The sequence below is a fragment of the Mastomys coucha genome, unplaced genomic scaffold, assembly GCF_008632895.1.
Source record: "Mastomys coucha isolate ucsf_1 unplaced genomic scaffold, UCSF_Mcou_1 pScaffold1, whole genome shotgun sequence".
Lineage (NCBI taxonomy): Eukaryota > Metazoa > Chordata > Mammalia > Rodentia > Muridae > Mastomys > Mastomys coucha.
In genome coordinates this window covers 48,522,150-48,535,251 of record NW_022196891.1, presented here as the reverse complement: position 1 = coordinate 48,535,251, position 13,102 = coordinate 48,522,150, and the positions used below count along the sequence as shown (strand labels likewise).

The 13,102-nt window shown below is 44.3% G+C and overlaps 1 protein-coding gene across 1 annotated transcript in view; it reads right to left on the bottom strand.

Moving 5' to 3' along the window:
• Niban1 (niban apoptosis regulator 1) overlaps positions 1 to 13,102 on the bottom strand; it is a 171,400-nt gene that overhangs the window by 8,920 nt on the left and 149,378 nt on the right. The window contains exons 9-12 of the mRNA XM_031384614.1: positions 12,883 to 13,070; positions 8,824 to 8,985; positions 6,506 to 6,616; positions 3,376 to 3,483 (exon numbers count right to left, since the gene is read on the bottom strand). Coding sequence (XP_031240474.1) covers positions 3,376 to 3,483; positions 6,506 to 6,616; positions 8,824 to 8,985; positions 12,883 to 13,070 — 569 coding nt within the window. The remainder of the gene's footprint in view (positions 1 to 3,375; positions 3,484 to 6,505; positions 6,617 to 8,823; positions 8,986 to 12,882; positions 13,071 to 13,102) is intronic.

Sequence of the window (13,102 nt, the reverse complement as noted above, 5' to 3'; positions counted from 1 at the left end):
AATTCAGATAAATTGAAATCATGTAACTTTTCTCATCATAATGCAATAAAAGTTTTAAAAAAAAGAAGACAGAAATGCAGAAGGAAAACAATTTGGAAAGCAGATTGGCAAGAGGGTTGAGTGGGGACGAGTGGTGAGGGCAAGCAATCAGAGGGCACTGTATACACACGTGAGAATAGAAAGAGACTCATTATTCTTTGTAATTAATGTATAAAAATTAAAACAAGGGTAAAAGGTAAGATGCCTATTTTCAAAAGAGATGTGGAAAGGTCACTCTCACTTACTGCCTCCTCGTTAGGAAACATGGGAGGATGGCAGCTGGTCCTACAGGTTAGAGATGCTTAGATAACAATGCAGCCAACAATGTCTCCCCAGGTTCCCTCTGCCTCAGGCCTATGTACTAACCTCCTTGTACCTGTTAGCTGTCTATGGTAAGAAGGCGCCCAGCCATTGGTCATTCCCTCTGTGTATACTGGGAGCACATCCTGTGCAGAGACTTTTTTCCCAGTCATCTCAAGGCCTATGAGTTGGCACTGTGTCCTCTTTTTCTCAATACTAATCAACATTTCCTTCATTTTAAAAAGATTTATTATTTATGCATATGAGTGTCCTATTTGCATGTGTGCCTATATACCAGAAGAGAGCATCAGATCCCCTTATAGATAATTCATTTTAGGAAAATGAAGCAGATAATACCTTAACATATTTGCTTATAAACCTAGAATTTCCAAAAGCTCTGGACACTGACACAAAATATCCATTATCATGGAAAAGTCAGGGTCACAGGCTCTTTTAAAAGCAACCTCTTTCAGCTAAAAATGACAAGAGCCATGGCTGGGTCCAGTGGCTTACTGGACAAGGCACCCACATAAAAGTGGGAGGGTTGAGCATGGGACAGTTAGATACCTGCAAGCCCCATGCTTAGGAAGCAGGGACAGGATCCCTAGGCCAAGCTGGCCAGGTGGACAGGCAGACTGACAAGCAGTATGATGGAGAAAGACACTTGCGCTGGAGAGATGGCTCAAGCAGTTAAGAGCACTGACTGCTCTTCCAGAGGTCCTGAGTTCAATTCCCAGCAACCACATGGTGGCTCACAACCATCTGTAATGGGATCTGATGCCGTTTTCTGGTGTGTCTGAAGACAGCTACAGTGTGCTTACATACATAAAATAAATAAATGAATCTTTTTAAGTGAAAGAAAGAAAGGAAGTAAGGAAGGAAGAAAGAAAGACACTCTGTGTCAACCTCCAGCCTCCACACACACAGACATACCTGAAAACATGCACACCTACACATGCAAAACACATGTTGTATACATGCTAAGCACATACATGCCAAAACAAAACACCTGCAAAGAGCTGCATAGAAGGGGCACAGTTCAATCCTTTGATGTTAGGAACAGAGGGCATAGAAAAGAGGGGAGCCAAAGCCCTCCTTCTTCTTCTCATGCGGAGAAGAGAGCACTGAGAGCTCCAGTTTCCTTGGAAGGGAGACACCAATGCCTTCTGAAGTGGATCAGTGATCCCCAGGCTACGGAATCATCCTTCACATATGGCCAAGAGACAATGCATACAGACCAATTCCTTTCTCTTTTGGTTTTATCAGAACCTTTCCACCAAAGAAATACTCCAGGGACAAATGCAAGACTGGATATGCCAATGATTATCTGAAGAAAAACAGCACTTATAGAATATGAAAACAAACCAGAGAAAATTCCACAGTATAATAACCCACACAAACAATTTTAATATTCAGTGCTTGGAGAGTCTCCAAACTGTCAAAAAACATTTAAAAATTCTATGATGCTCTTTCTCATTGACTCCAAGGGTGAACGGGCCCTGCAAAGGGCCAAGTTCCCACTTCAGTTTTTGGGATGCAGGAACAGCAAGAGTCAGAGTTGTAGGTGTTGCCGTTTGCTGAGTGCCAGCTGTGTCATAGGTAAATACAAACTGACTTCAGCTGGTGGTAACCGGCCTTGTGATGTTGGGCCTGCTACCACTCACCCACTTACTTCCCTTGTTAGCACCTTGAGGATGTGAATAGTCTCTCTCCTCCTCCAAGGGCTGCTGTGAAACTCGTTTTGATGATCCATAAGAAATGTTTAATGCTGGCTCGTGAGATGGCTTAGCGGTTAAAACCACTGACTGCTCTTCCAAAAGTCCTGAGTTCAAATCCCAGCAACCACATGGTGGCTCACAACCACCCGTAATGAAATTGGACACCCTCTTCTGGTGTGTCTGAAGGCAGCTACAATGTGTTTACATAAAACAATAAATAAATCTTTGGGCTGGAGCAAGCAGAGGTCCTGAGTTCAATTCCCAGCAACCACATGATGGCTCACAGCCATCATTGTAAATAAAAGTTTTTTTTTTTAAAGAAATGTTTAATGCTATGCCTGATGTATGATAATGCTATGCCTGATGTATGATAGGAACTTAATCACAAATGCCTCTTTCTAATGTTTCATTCTTGAGAAAGATAATACAAGCCTGCGTGGTGGTGTAGTTTTAGCAAGCCTGATGGATCAAAAGTTCAATACCCAACCTGAGCTATGCAGCAAGATGTTGTCAAAGTGTTGGGGGTTGCAGGGGGGTGGGGGTGGAGAACAGGGGGGAGGTTTGGTGGTAACAGAAAAATAAAAAGGAAGATATATATATTAGTAGATGAATGTTATAAAGGATGAAAGATGATCAAAAGAAGAACACAGGGGCATACTTGCCCAGGGGTCCAGAGCAGAGCAGAGGGAAGCCAGGACCTAAACAGAAGATGTGAAGCAACCTGCAGATGCTCCGCCTGATGCTCCATTCACACCATAATCATGGCTGCCCTGAAGCCCCTTGCTCACACCAGCTTATGTCAGAGATTTCAGTAAAGTTATAGAACATAAGAGAGCACGCAGCCCTGTGCCATACACATTAGATCCTTTCTGGGTATAGTGGCCAACTTTCAGAGTACACGCTGAGTAAGGACAAGCAATAAAACAGGAGGATGTCTCGTGTCTTTTGGCAGCCCGTGACAGACAGCCCTTAGAGGTTGGCTCCAGTCCAGGACTTTGATTTCCTGTAGTCCAGAAGTCCCAAATCCTGGGCTTCCTCTGTGTGTGTGTGTGTGTGGTGTGCATGCAAGGTGTTTACTGAAATACAGACTTTGATTATATATTTATGCATCATCTCTGGCTGCTGTTGTATATTAAACAACAGCACTGAGTGGTTGTGACAGAAACAGGCCCATAGAGCCTAAAACATCCACAACCTGACCACTTATAAAGAATTCCCCAGCCCTCAGGTGTAGTTGAGTATATGCCAGCACAAAAGTTCAGGGTAAAACGTTTGAACTCCAAAGTTAACAAGAGCAGGCTCGTGGGAGTCCCCTTACTGGTTTGCATGTGGATGCCAGTGCCTTCTGCACAGTGGGCAGTGTGATTTGAATCAATGCCTCCTGGAAGATCTTCTTCCGTATGGTGCTGCTGTCGTAATCATATTGCTGTGGACACAGAAACACACACTAAGGAACTGCATTTCAATCTGTGATCTTAAACAACAAAACAACACAACCACCGATGTCACCTCCCCTCCTCAGCCCCCACTAATCCCAAGGACTCTGGGGTCTCTGAGATCTATTTCTGGAACCTCTACACAAACTGGGTGTAGACTGTAGCATCGTCCTGTGGAAACTGAGGCAAGATCAAAACAAAGAAGTGATAGCTTGTTTAAAAAGATGGGCATCTAACTAGAGAGTGTTCCTTATTTCTGGTTGGGTAGACACAAGGGAGCCACAAATATCCACTATGCCCTGTTCTGCAAGCATGGTGCGTGGCTTGTAATGATATCTGCAAAGGAAGAGAGGACATGCTCAAAGCTCCATCAATACGCCAGGTAACAGTTAACTAAAGAAGTTTACTATCTTGAACAAGAGAGGGTTTCTCTATTCCATCCTAAACGTCCCAAATTGGAAGTACATAGTAGCTGCGCTGCATGGTTGCAACAGAAAACAAAGACTAAAACATCTACCACCTGACACTAAGAAAGTTCACCCAGCCCTCTCTAGTTCAGTGTAGTATTTTCCAGGACAGGCACACAAAGGAACAATTTTGAACTTAAGAGTCAATAAGAACTCTTGGGAGCTGCCAGTTTCTTACTGGTTTGCACGTGAATGCCAGTGCCTTCTGCACAGGCGCAGTGGAGAACTACTGTAGGCATGTAAACACAACAGTCAAGCCAAAGCAGAAAGGAGAGAAAGGAGAGCGCTCACTCTGCAGATCATAAACGGGAGCAAAATGACATCTCTACTCAAGCTACCAAAGGCAACCAGGTGGAGAAGGCTATGAAGGTAGCTGAGGGAGGAGAATTACCAGTTCTAAGAGCCTGACTCTCACATCAGAAGGTGTGGGCTTGCACACAAACTTGTGAAAAGTCTAACTGGCTGTCTTGGGAAGTGGAATTTGTTGTGATTTGGAACACATTTGGAAGTGGGATTTGGAGGTGTCTGAGTATTTGAGATACAGCCACACTCTTCATTTTGTCTGTCTGTCCATCTTTCCGTCTGTCTATTTATTATCTATTTATTGGAGTAGCAAGTAGTTTAACTGCAGTAATAATTTCATTTGAATACAAGACAATAATAAAGACAAAAATAAATAAATAAATAAATAAATAAATAAATAAATGTTTGCTAATCACCAGAAAATCTATGGCCATGTGGGAAGTCACACAAAAATCCAAAACCACTGAGAAGCCAAATCTAGAAGATCTCTCCTCTTATTAGCCCATATGATGTAGGTCTATAGTACGTACATGGTGCCGGTAGATTTCTGTAAGTTATCACCTTCTATCCAATCATGTAACTACAGCTTTTAAAGATACCCAGTGGACTAGTGGTCAGAATTTTTGTCTTCTTCCAAATGAATTGCTTTTTTAAAAATATTTGACTTGAACGTTTTTGCAATTACAATGGCACCTCTCTAGATAAAAGGGAGGCTAAAGTGGACATGGTCAGATGTAGCCAATAGTTTCAGGATGCTTGAGTTCAGGAACATGAAAACCTCAATGGCTAGACTCCCGGCACACAGGTCTGTTCTACAGGTCACTCAACATTTAGGACAGTTGCAAGGGTTCCAGGAAGCCCCAAATCTAAAGCAGGTCTCAAAGTGGATGCAAGCCACCCAAGGTTGTATATTCCTGCAGCTCCAAACAACACTGGAAGTTCCTCACCCAGAACTCAGGTGGGCCCTGTTCACCGGGCAGGAACATCTTTAACGCTGGCTATAAGTTGAACTTGAGGTATTCTAAGTTCCTTTGAACCCCAGTATACCTTTCTATCAGTATCTAGTCAGTATACCTTCCTACCCCTTCCTCTCCTGTCTGCTCAAGTGATGACTGAGGTTTGACCTTTCCCCTCATGTCAATTGCGAGTGTGTTATTACTTGTGTTGCTATGATCAACATTCGTCTCAACAGTTTGGTTGCCAGAGTTTTCTCCTGCTCCATGGCACAGGATTAGCTCTGAGACTCTGAGACATCCCTCAGGCAGATGGGATCTTAACCTTCTGTTCTAAAGCACTGTTTTGGGGAATCAGGAGGTAGCAGAAATTATTGGGCCAGGTGTAAACATCATTTCAGCTCCGAGCTTGTGTTTCGCTGCTGAGCCTGAGTGAGGGGGACTGCTTCCTCAGTCTGCTGTGGGGTGGAGTCTAATCATCTAAGCTCAGTGAGAGTCAAAGGGAATGGTAGTTCTGGGGTCTTTTCCTTAAAAGACTTTAAATAGGCCTGGAGAGATGGCTCTGAAGGGAAGATCGCTTCCTCTCTTTCAGAGGACCCGAATTCTGTTCCCAGCACTTACACTGGATGACTTACAACTACCTGTACCTCCAGCTCCAAAGGACCCGAAGTCCTCTTCTGGTCTCCATGGGAACCCACACACAGGTGGCATACAGTCACACAAACACACACTAACACATATAAATAATAGAAATTAAACATAAAATCCTTGGAATAAAAACTTGGGAGCAACAAATCTTAGGAGCATGTATTTTAAAAAGGCTTTAAGTAAATACCAAATATGTGCAAGCTCCTGTTGTCGCAACAGCTTTATTAAGCCCTTATACATAGAACTTATTAAAAACTATCTCATCCTTTCCCTTAGGGGTAGTTCCTTTGGCTATAAGCTTTGCCTTTTATTTAAAATGTTGAGCAGTTTAGTGAAATTTATTGTACTCAGATGAAGCTGGCCTGTTGATATATACTATGCAGTACCAGTCACGGTGTTTGAAGCAGTCAATCAATACACACAGATCACTTCTATCTGGGGCGTCGAGTTGAGGACATGTAGTTCCAGAAGAAGCCACTAGATGGCGGGAGAGGCATGACAGTCATGCTAGGAAACTGCTGGGAACAATGGTTATCTGCTTGGGAAAGGGGTCTGACAGGGATACAAGGAAGGTCAGGGTATTTCCCACTGAGTAAAGGAACAGGGTTCATGATCTTGTCAGATGCTGACTAAACTCTTACCTTTAAGACACGGAGCTTAACCTTCTTGATGGCCACTGCTGTTCTGGAAGCCTCTTCTTGGAGATATGGGGAGAGCAACTGCTCAAAGGTGAACACAGCATTCTCCATGAGCTGTCCATCAAGACAGAAAAAGACAGCAGTCAGAGCCTGGGAACATGGGGTCCCACCTGCCTGCCTGGGCTCGGAAAGGAGGCGATGGACAGAGTCCCCCAGGAACAACTGTGGACTGACCCAGCACTCCCCCTACTCCCTGGAGTGTAAACAAGAGAGCCAGTGGCCACTGTGAAATAGGAAGACGGTGGGAAACATCTTTCTCTATAAACATACATCTGTCTATCTGTCTGCCTGCCTGCATAATGGTATCCTTCCATCCCCTCTTCTACCCATCGTACTTAATGGGAAAGAAACTCCAGTACAGAGGGACTCAGAGCCATGGTCCCCCGTGGACATTCTCCTCCATTTCCTGGCAATGCAGACACAGATCATATGACAAGGTGGGAGAAGGCGCAACTCCGTTCCTAGAATGACATATTGCCCTGCAGCATACCCTCCCTCCATTTTCCATTCTACCATCTCATAGCCCTTTCTTCCTCTGCCAGGCTAATGTTCCAGTTCGAATGTGAAATGGCCCTTGTAGGCTTATTCCTGTTTTTGAACACTTGGTCTTTGTTAGGCAGCACTGTTCTGGGAGGTTATTGAATCTTTAGGCTGCAGTTGCTTGCTGGAGAAGGTGGGAGGCTTAAGGAACACAGCTAGCTTCATCCATGTCTAGCTTGAGCTTTCTCTGCTTCCAGGCACCAGCATTAGAAGCTGTCCCAGACACACGCTCCCACCTCTATGACCTCCGCCATGACCTCTTGTCTTGTTCCCTCTCAATACAGAAGCCATAAGGAAGCCTTTCTCCCTTAAGTGTTTCCTGTCATAGCAATGGGAAAGGACATTAATAGTGCTAGAGAGGAGAGGCAGGGTCGGGACTCCATGGCAGTAGTGGCTGTCACACTGGGGACAGAAATTTATTGCTCAGGAAACTGATGGAGCTCAGATGTTTTAGTCTGTAGTCATGCCTGTGTCTGTCTCTCCAGGATCCAGAATTAGCCAAGGCACTGTTGCCTAATTCTACCATTTATACTTTATATTTTTTTAGGGAGGGTTTCATTGAGCCTAGGCTGGCCTTGAACCTGTAACAGAGACAAAGACCTTAAACTCCTGACCAGATCCTCCTGCCTCTTCCTCCCCAATCCTGGAATTACAAGTGGGCACCACCACATCCAGCTACTCCAACCATCACTAACCGCCCATAATTTGGAGGTTAGATGATAACACACAAAACTAATCCTCCCAGTAATTTTTAGGTAAAATATTTTATCAGAACGCTTTCAACGCCACTACATTTACCTAAGATTTGGTCTTACTTAGAATTCACCGTAACTCTGAATCCCTGAAGTGAGATTCCATGTAGTGTTTAGTTGCAGCAAGCTAAACATATGGAATAGAATTAGACTTTTTTTTTCACTTATGAAAGAGCCTATACTACTTACTCAGTTTTGTCCCTGGAGGATGAGGAGGACCTCCTCATTGCGTGTGTGTGTGGGGGGGAATCTATAGAGTAGACTCAAGAAATTCGAATATTAGAGCTAGGGACATAAGTCAGCAGTTAACACTCGCTGCTCTTTCAGAAGACCACATTTCTCTTCCCAGCGCCACAGGGAAGTTCACAACCATCAATAACTCCAGTCATAGGTATCTGACACCCTCTCCTGGCCTTCTCAGGAGCACGCATGCACATGGTTCATATACAGACAAGCAGGTGTATACAGATGTACATGTAATAGAATAAATTTTAAAAATAAAAATCAAATATGAAGTGGTAACAGGTTCTCTTATAATGAGGTGGTGGAAACTTCAGCCATTGTTTCTAGATCCTGGTTGCATAGTAGAAAACATAGTAGGGGTAGAGGATGTTCTCTAGGAATTTCAAATGTATTATACACACACACACACACACACACACACACATTTGAAATCACCTGGGGTGGGGTAGCACATGAGTAGTTTTTAAAATTTCCCCATGTGTTTCTTATCTGCAGCCAAAGTTTGCAGCCCTGACTCAACCATCAAATAATTACTGGCTAATGCTACTTTGTTTCCAAGATTCTTATTTTTGGAGGTGAGATGAAGCCAGCTAGAAGTACAGTGTGTGTCCTCAGTCAACCTGACTCCTGGCCACATCCACCAGCGTGTGTGCATCCTTCTCTCCCTCTCTCTTCCCTTCTTTCTTGCTTCAGCCTCATCCTCCCTGGACTCCCCTCTGCTCTCACCTCTTGCATGTAGTTCTGAGTCCTCTGGACCACCAGGTCAACGTGAGAGAACCGGAAGCGGCTCTGGAGGTCTAGCAGGCGCTCTGGAAGCCGGGTTACTTTAGTATAGCAAGGCTCCATCTTCACAGAATCCAGAGGAAGCTTCATTAGCTGTTCTAGGTGCTGCATTTTTGGTAAAGAAGAAAAGCAAACTCCCTTAGATTTAGGAATCTTTCCTCCATATACATAATACCAGCATTATGAAACAATCAAGTATATGTTATGAGTATTAATTACTACTTGGACCATTTTCTCTGGAGGATCTTCAGTTGTCTTCTTTCTGTGGCTCTCTGAGGCAACTCTACTGCTAGGAAAGAAACACAGTAGAACCAACCAGATATCAGGAAGACTTGAATGCATACTCAAGCAGGGGCTCCCAGCTCCTTAAGTCCTCAGTAGCCTCCAAGTCCTAGCTTCCTGAAGTCAAGAAGCAGCTAGGCAGGCTGTGAGAACTGCTGCTGAGCCCGTGAGCCTGCAAAAGGTTCTCTAGGGGCTGGAAACTCGCTTCATACTCTAAGCTTAGTTGAAAATGGTTTCACACACTGTAAGCTTAGACAGGAGAATGGGTAATGACAGGAAAAATTGCTGATAATGAAAGCTCTCAAGAGAAGCTTGAGAGCTGTGCAAAAGGCAGGCAAGTGTGAATGACATAGGAGGTCATACCTGACATCAATATGTATCTGACATGTATCTGACATGAATTTTCCAAGGGCCCATCCCATGGTGCTTTAAAAGGGAAAGTATTCACTTTAAAAAGTAAACAATGGAAAGGTCTACTGAAGAGGAAGTAAAGATTAAACAGGGAAGAGAAACATTGTTACATTTGCTTTTGTCCTACAATTATTCTTATTCTCACTTCCTTTTACAAAAGGTTTCTTTTTAATACTGAATATCTGTGTGTGTTGAGTATAGGCCTATGAATGTACTACACATGAAGGCCAGAAGAGGGCGTCAGATTCCCCCTGGGGCTGGAGTTACAGTTGGTCGTGAGGCCCCTGACATGGAGCTGGGGACTAAATTTGTGTCCTGTGGAAGAGCAGCAAGTATACTTAGCTGCTGAGCCAGGAATGTATTACTAAAAATAATTAATTGAATAGGCAAGAGAGGAAAGAGGGTGCTTGCCTCACTACTATCAGATTGTCGAGGGTTTAAATGATTGATAGTCACCATCACAGAGGGTAATGCTGGGAGAAGGCTCCCTGCCACAAATAAATCAGTACAACGCAAAATTTAAAATTCCTTTAAAATTTAATGAAAACATCTGTTAACATAAAATATATATCTTTCAACCTAGGACTCTATCCCACTGAAATAAAAGCATCAAGATGTAAGGAAGGTGCGTGTATACACAGATACACGTATCTATAATATGATAGGATGGAGGTACAAGCTTATTTATTATGGCTTTTCTCATGGTGTCAGCAAGCATAGGATGGCTGAATAAATCATGGCATTTCTAAACATGAACTTACACAAAGTGATTTAGAACTAGAACAGTTAGTTACCTTGGAGACAGTTTCATGAAATCATTGTGAGGAAGAGACCCAATAAGCAGCATGGTAGATAAAATAACTATATTGTTCTAAAAGCAAGCAACGGAAGACAACAGCTGTGAAATGTGTGTGTGTTTTATATATCTTCTAAGAGAGGGAAAGCGTGGCATAACACAAGCCAAACTGGTGATAATAGTTATCTGCAGAGAGGAGAGTGTTGCCAGAAAACAAAGAGGAAGAAAGGCAAGGTAAAAAACACGTGTGTATGTGTTTGCATACATACACACACATTTACAAGTGCCTGCACATGCATACACACACACACATGCCCCAAACCCCAGAAATACACACACACACACACACACACACACACACACACACACACACCACAGGTACCCAATGCAAACATAGTCACTCACACACACACACACACACACATGAACGCATGCACAGGTACACACAGTCCATATAAACATGTACACACACACATGAACACAGGGCTGGAGTAAGGAACATCAAGGCATCTGTTATGTGATCTTGGTTTTGTACAAACATACGTGTGAATATGCACGTAAAGAAATGAGAGCCCAGCACGGGAGGGAAATTATGGCTTACTGAAATCTATCACGTGTTTTATAATGAGCCTGAAGAGCTCATAACACACAGAAATGAAAAATGTTTAAGGGAATAGAAGAGGTAATTCCTGGTGCTATCATTCCACACCATCTGCATGGATAAACAGCTGAAACAGGAGTGTGGAAGCTGCTTTTGCTGAAAAGGCTTTGACCCCTCAGGTAGGTCCACAGGTACCTAACATAGGATGGAGGCTGGCATCCCTACCTTCCTTTAGTATCTGTCAGTCTCCTTTACTGCGCCTGAAGGCACAGAGGCAAGTCATTGTCCTAAACCTGCAGTCGCTTTGGGTCCTAGGAGGAGCAGAACCTCCCAGGATATGTCCACATTTAGGGGGCAGTCACCATTGTAGGCCAGGCTACACCTGGAGCAGAAGAGCTCATCCCATAGGAACCAGATGGGTTCCCTCAAGGGTTAATGATTTTAAGGACTACCTGGAAACAGAAGCAGTAGAGTTGGGACCGTGGTCAAGGGGGGCAGGAGAGCTGATCAAGCCCACCCCAGTTCTCCCTCGATTTAAGCCTAAAGCTCCGGACTGGTCAGCACTTCAAAGACAGACTTGAGTCTCTCTCTGGACTCTCTGTTCCTCTTCCCAAAGTAGGCACGTTAAATAGACCTCTTACCTGTGCCGGTTACTGGCACTCATCTCTTTATTGGCTGAGCATATCTTATTGGGACTGTGGAGCCAGGCTTCTGCCTTCAAAGCTCTGGGTAACATTGTCACACTGTAGCCCATAAATGTGTACAATTACAATGTGCCAATTAAAAAGACAAATGCTTTGAACTGAATGGAGGAAAAGAAAAAAAAAAGGAAGGGAGGAGAAGAAAGAGTCATCCCAACAAGTCCTGTCCTTAGTGATGTGTTGTGTAAGGCAAACCGCCAGTGTGTGTGTCAGACAGACCGCCAGTGTGTGTCAGGCAGACCGCCAGTGTGTGTGTCAGGCAGACCGCCAGTGTGTGTGTCAGCAAATCTTGAATGTGAGGGTGCATCAACTCTGCTGCCCACAGCAGAGCAGATTACACCCCTCCCCCATTTTCTGATTCAGTACACTGAGGGACCGCTGCTCCTTGACAAGCACAGGTTTATATTAGGAGTCTATAGCTGTCTAGGAAACAAAGTAGCAAACATTATTTAAAATAAGAGACATGCTTATATATGAACCAATAAAGTATGCAAGTAGACACACACCAGACTGTTTATATCAGTCAATCCAAGGGCTTGGGTATAAAGCCAGAGGGACATCAATGGTGGTTATTAATTTTGCCTCTTTATGAACATAGAATTATATACTATTGAATTGGTTGTTTTACTTCTACAAACATATTTGCAACTTACAAACCATTAATAAGGAAAATTAGGTAGATTTAGTTATGAATGGAAGATCAATGAGTTAGTTGGATAGATGGCAGAAATACCAGATAAATTGATGGAAGGGAAAGGAAAGAGGAAAAGAAAAAGAAGGAAAGGCTAGAGGGGACTGAAAGAGAGGAGGGAATGGGAAGGGGAGGAAGAGGAGGAAGGGAGGGAGAGAGGAGAGGCTGGGAGGGATCAAGGGGAAAGGAGAGGAGAGCAAGAAAGGCAGCCCAGCAGCCCTGGGCTCCCTGCCCCTCAGTGTGAGCTCTCTCCTGCCCCTCAGTGTGAGCTCTCTCTCCTGCCCCTCAGTGTGCTCTCTCTCTCTCCTGCCCCTCAGTGCTCTCTCTCTCTCCTGCCCCTCAGTGTGAGCTCTCTCTCCTGCCCCTCAGTGTGAGCTCTCTCTCCTGCCCCTCAGTGTGAGCTCTCTCTCCTGCCCCTCAGTGTGAGCTCTCTCTCCTGCCCCTCAGTGTGCGCTCTCTCTCTCCTGCCCCTCAGTGTGCACTCTCTCTCCTGCCCCTCAGTGTGAGCTCTCTCTCCTACCTCCTTCAGCTGGGCACTGTCTTGAGTGCCATGGAAGCTCTGGCTGAGTTCATCTACTTCTTTTTCGAAAAGTGCACGGACTTCACTGAAACCCGAGCTCACTGGCCCCATGAGCTCCTCCAGAATGGATGCCAGGAAAGGCTGCACGCTCTCCCCACAGCTCTTCTCTGCTGGCTGAGTCACCATTGCTAAGGAAGGAAACAGACAAAAAAAAAAAAAA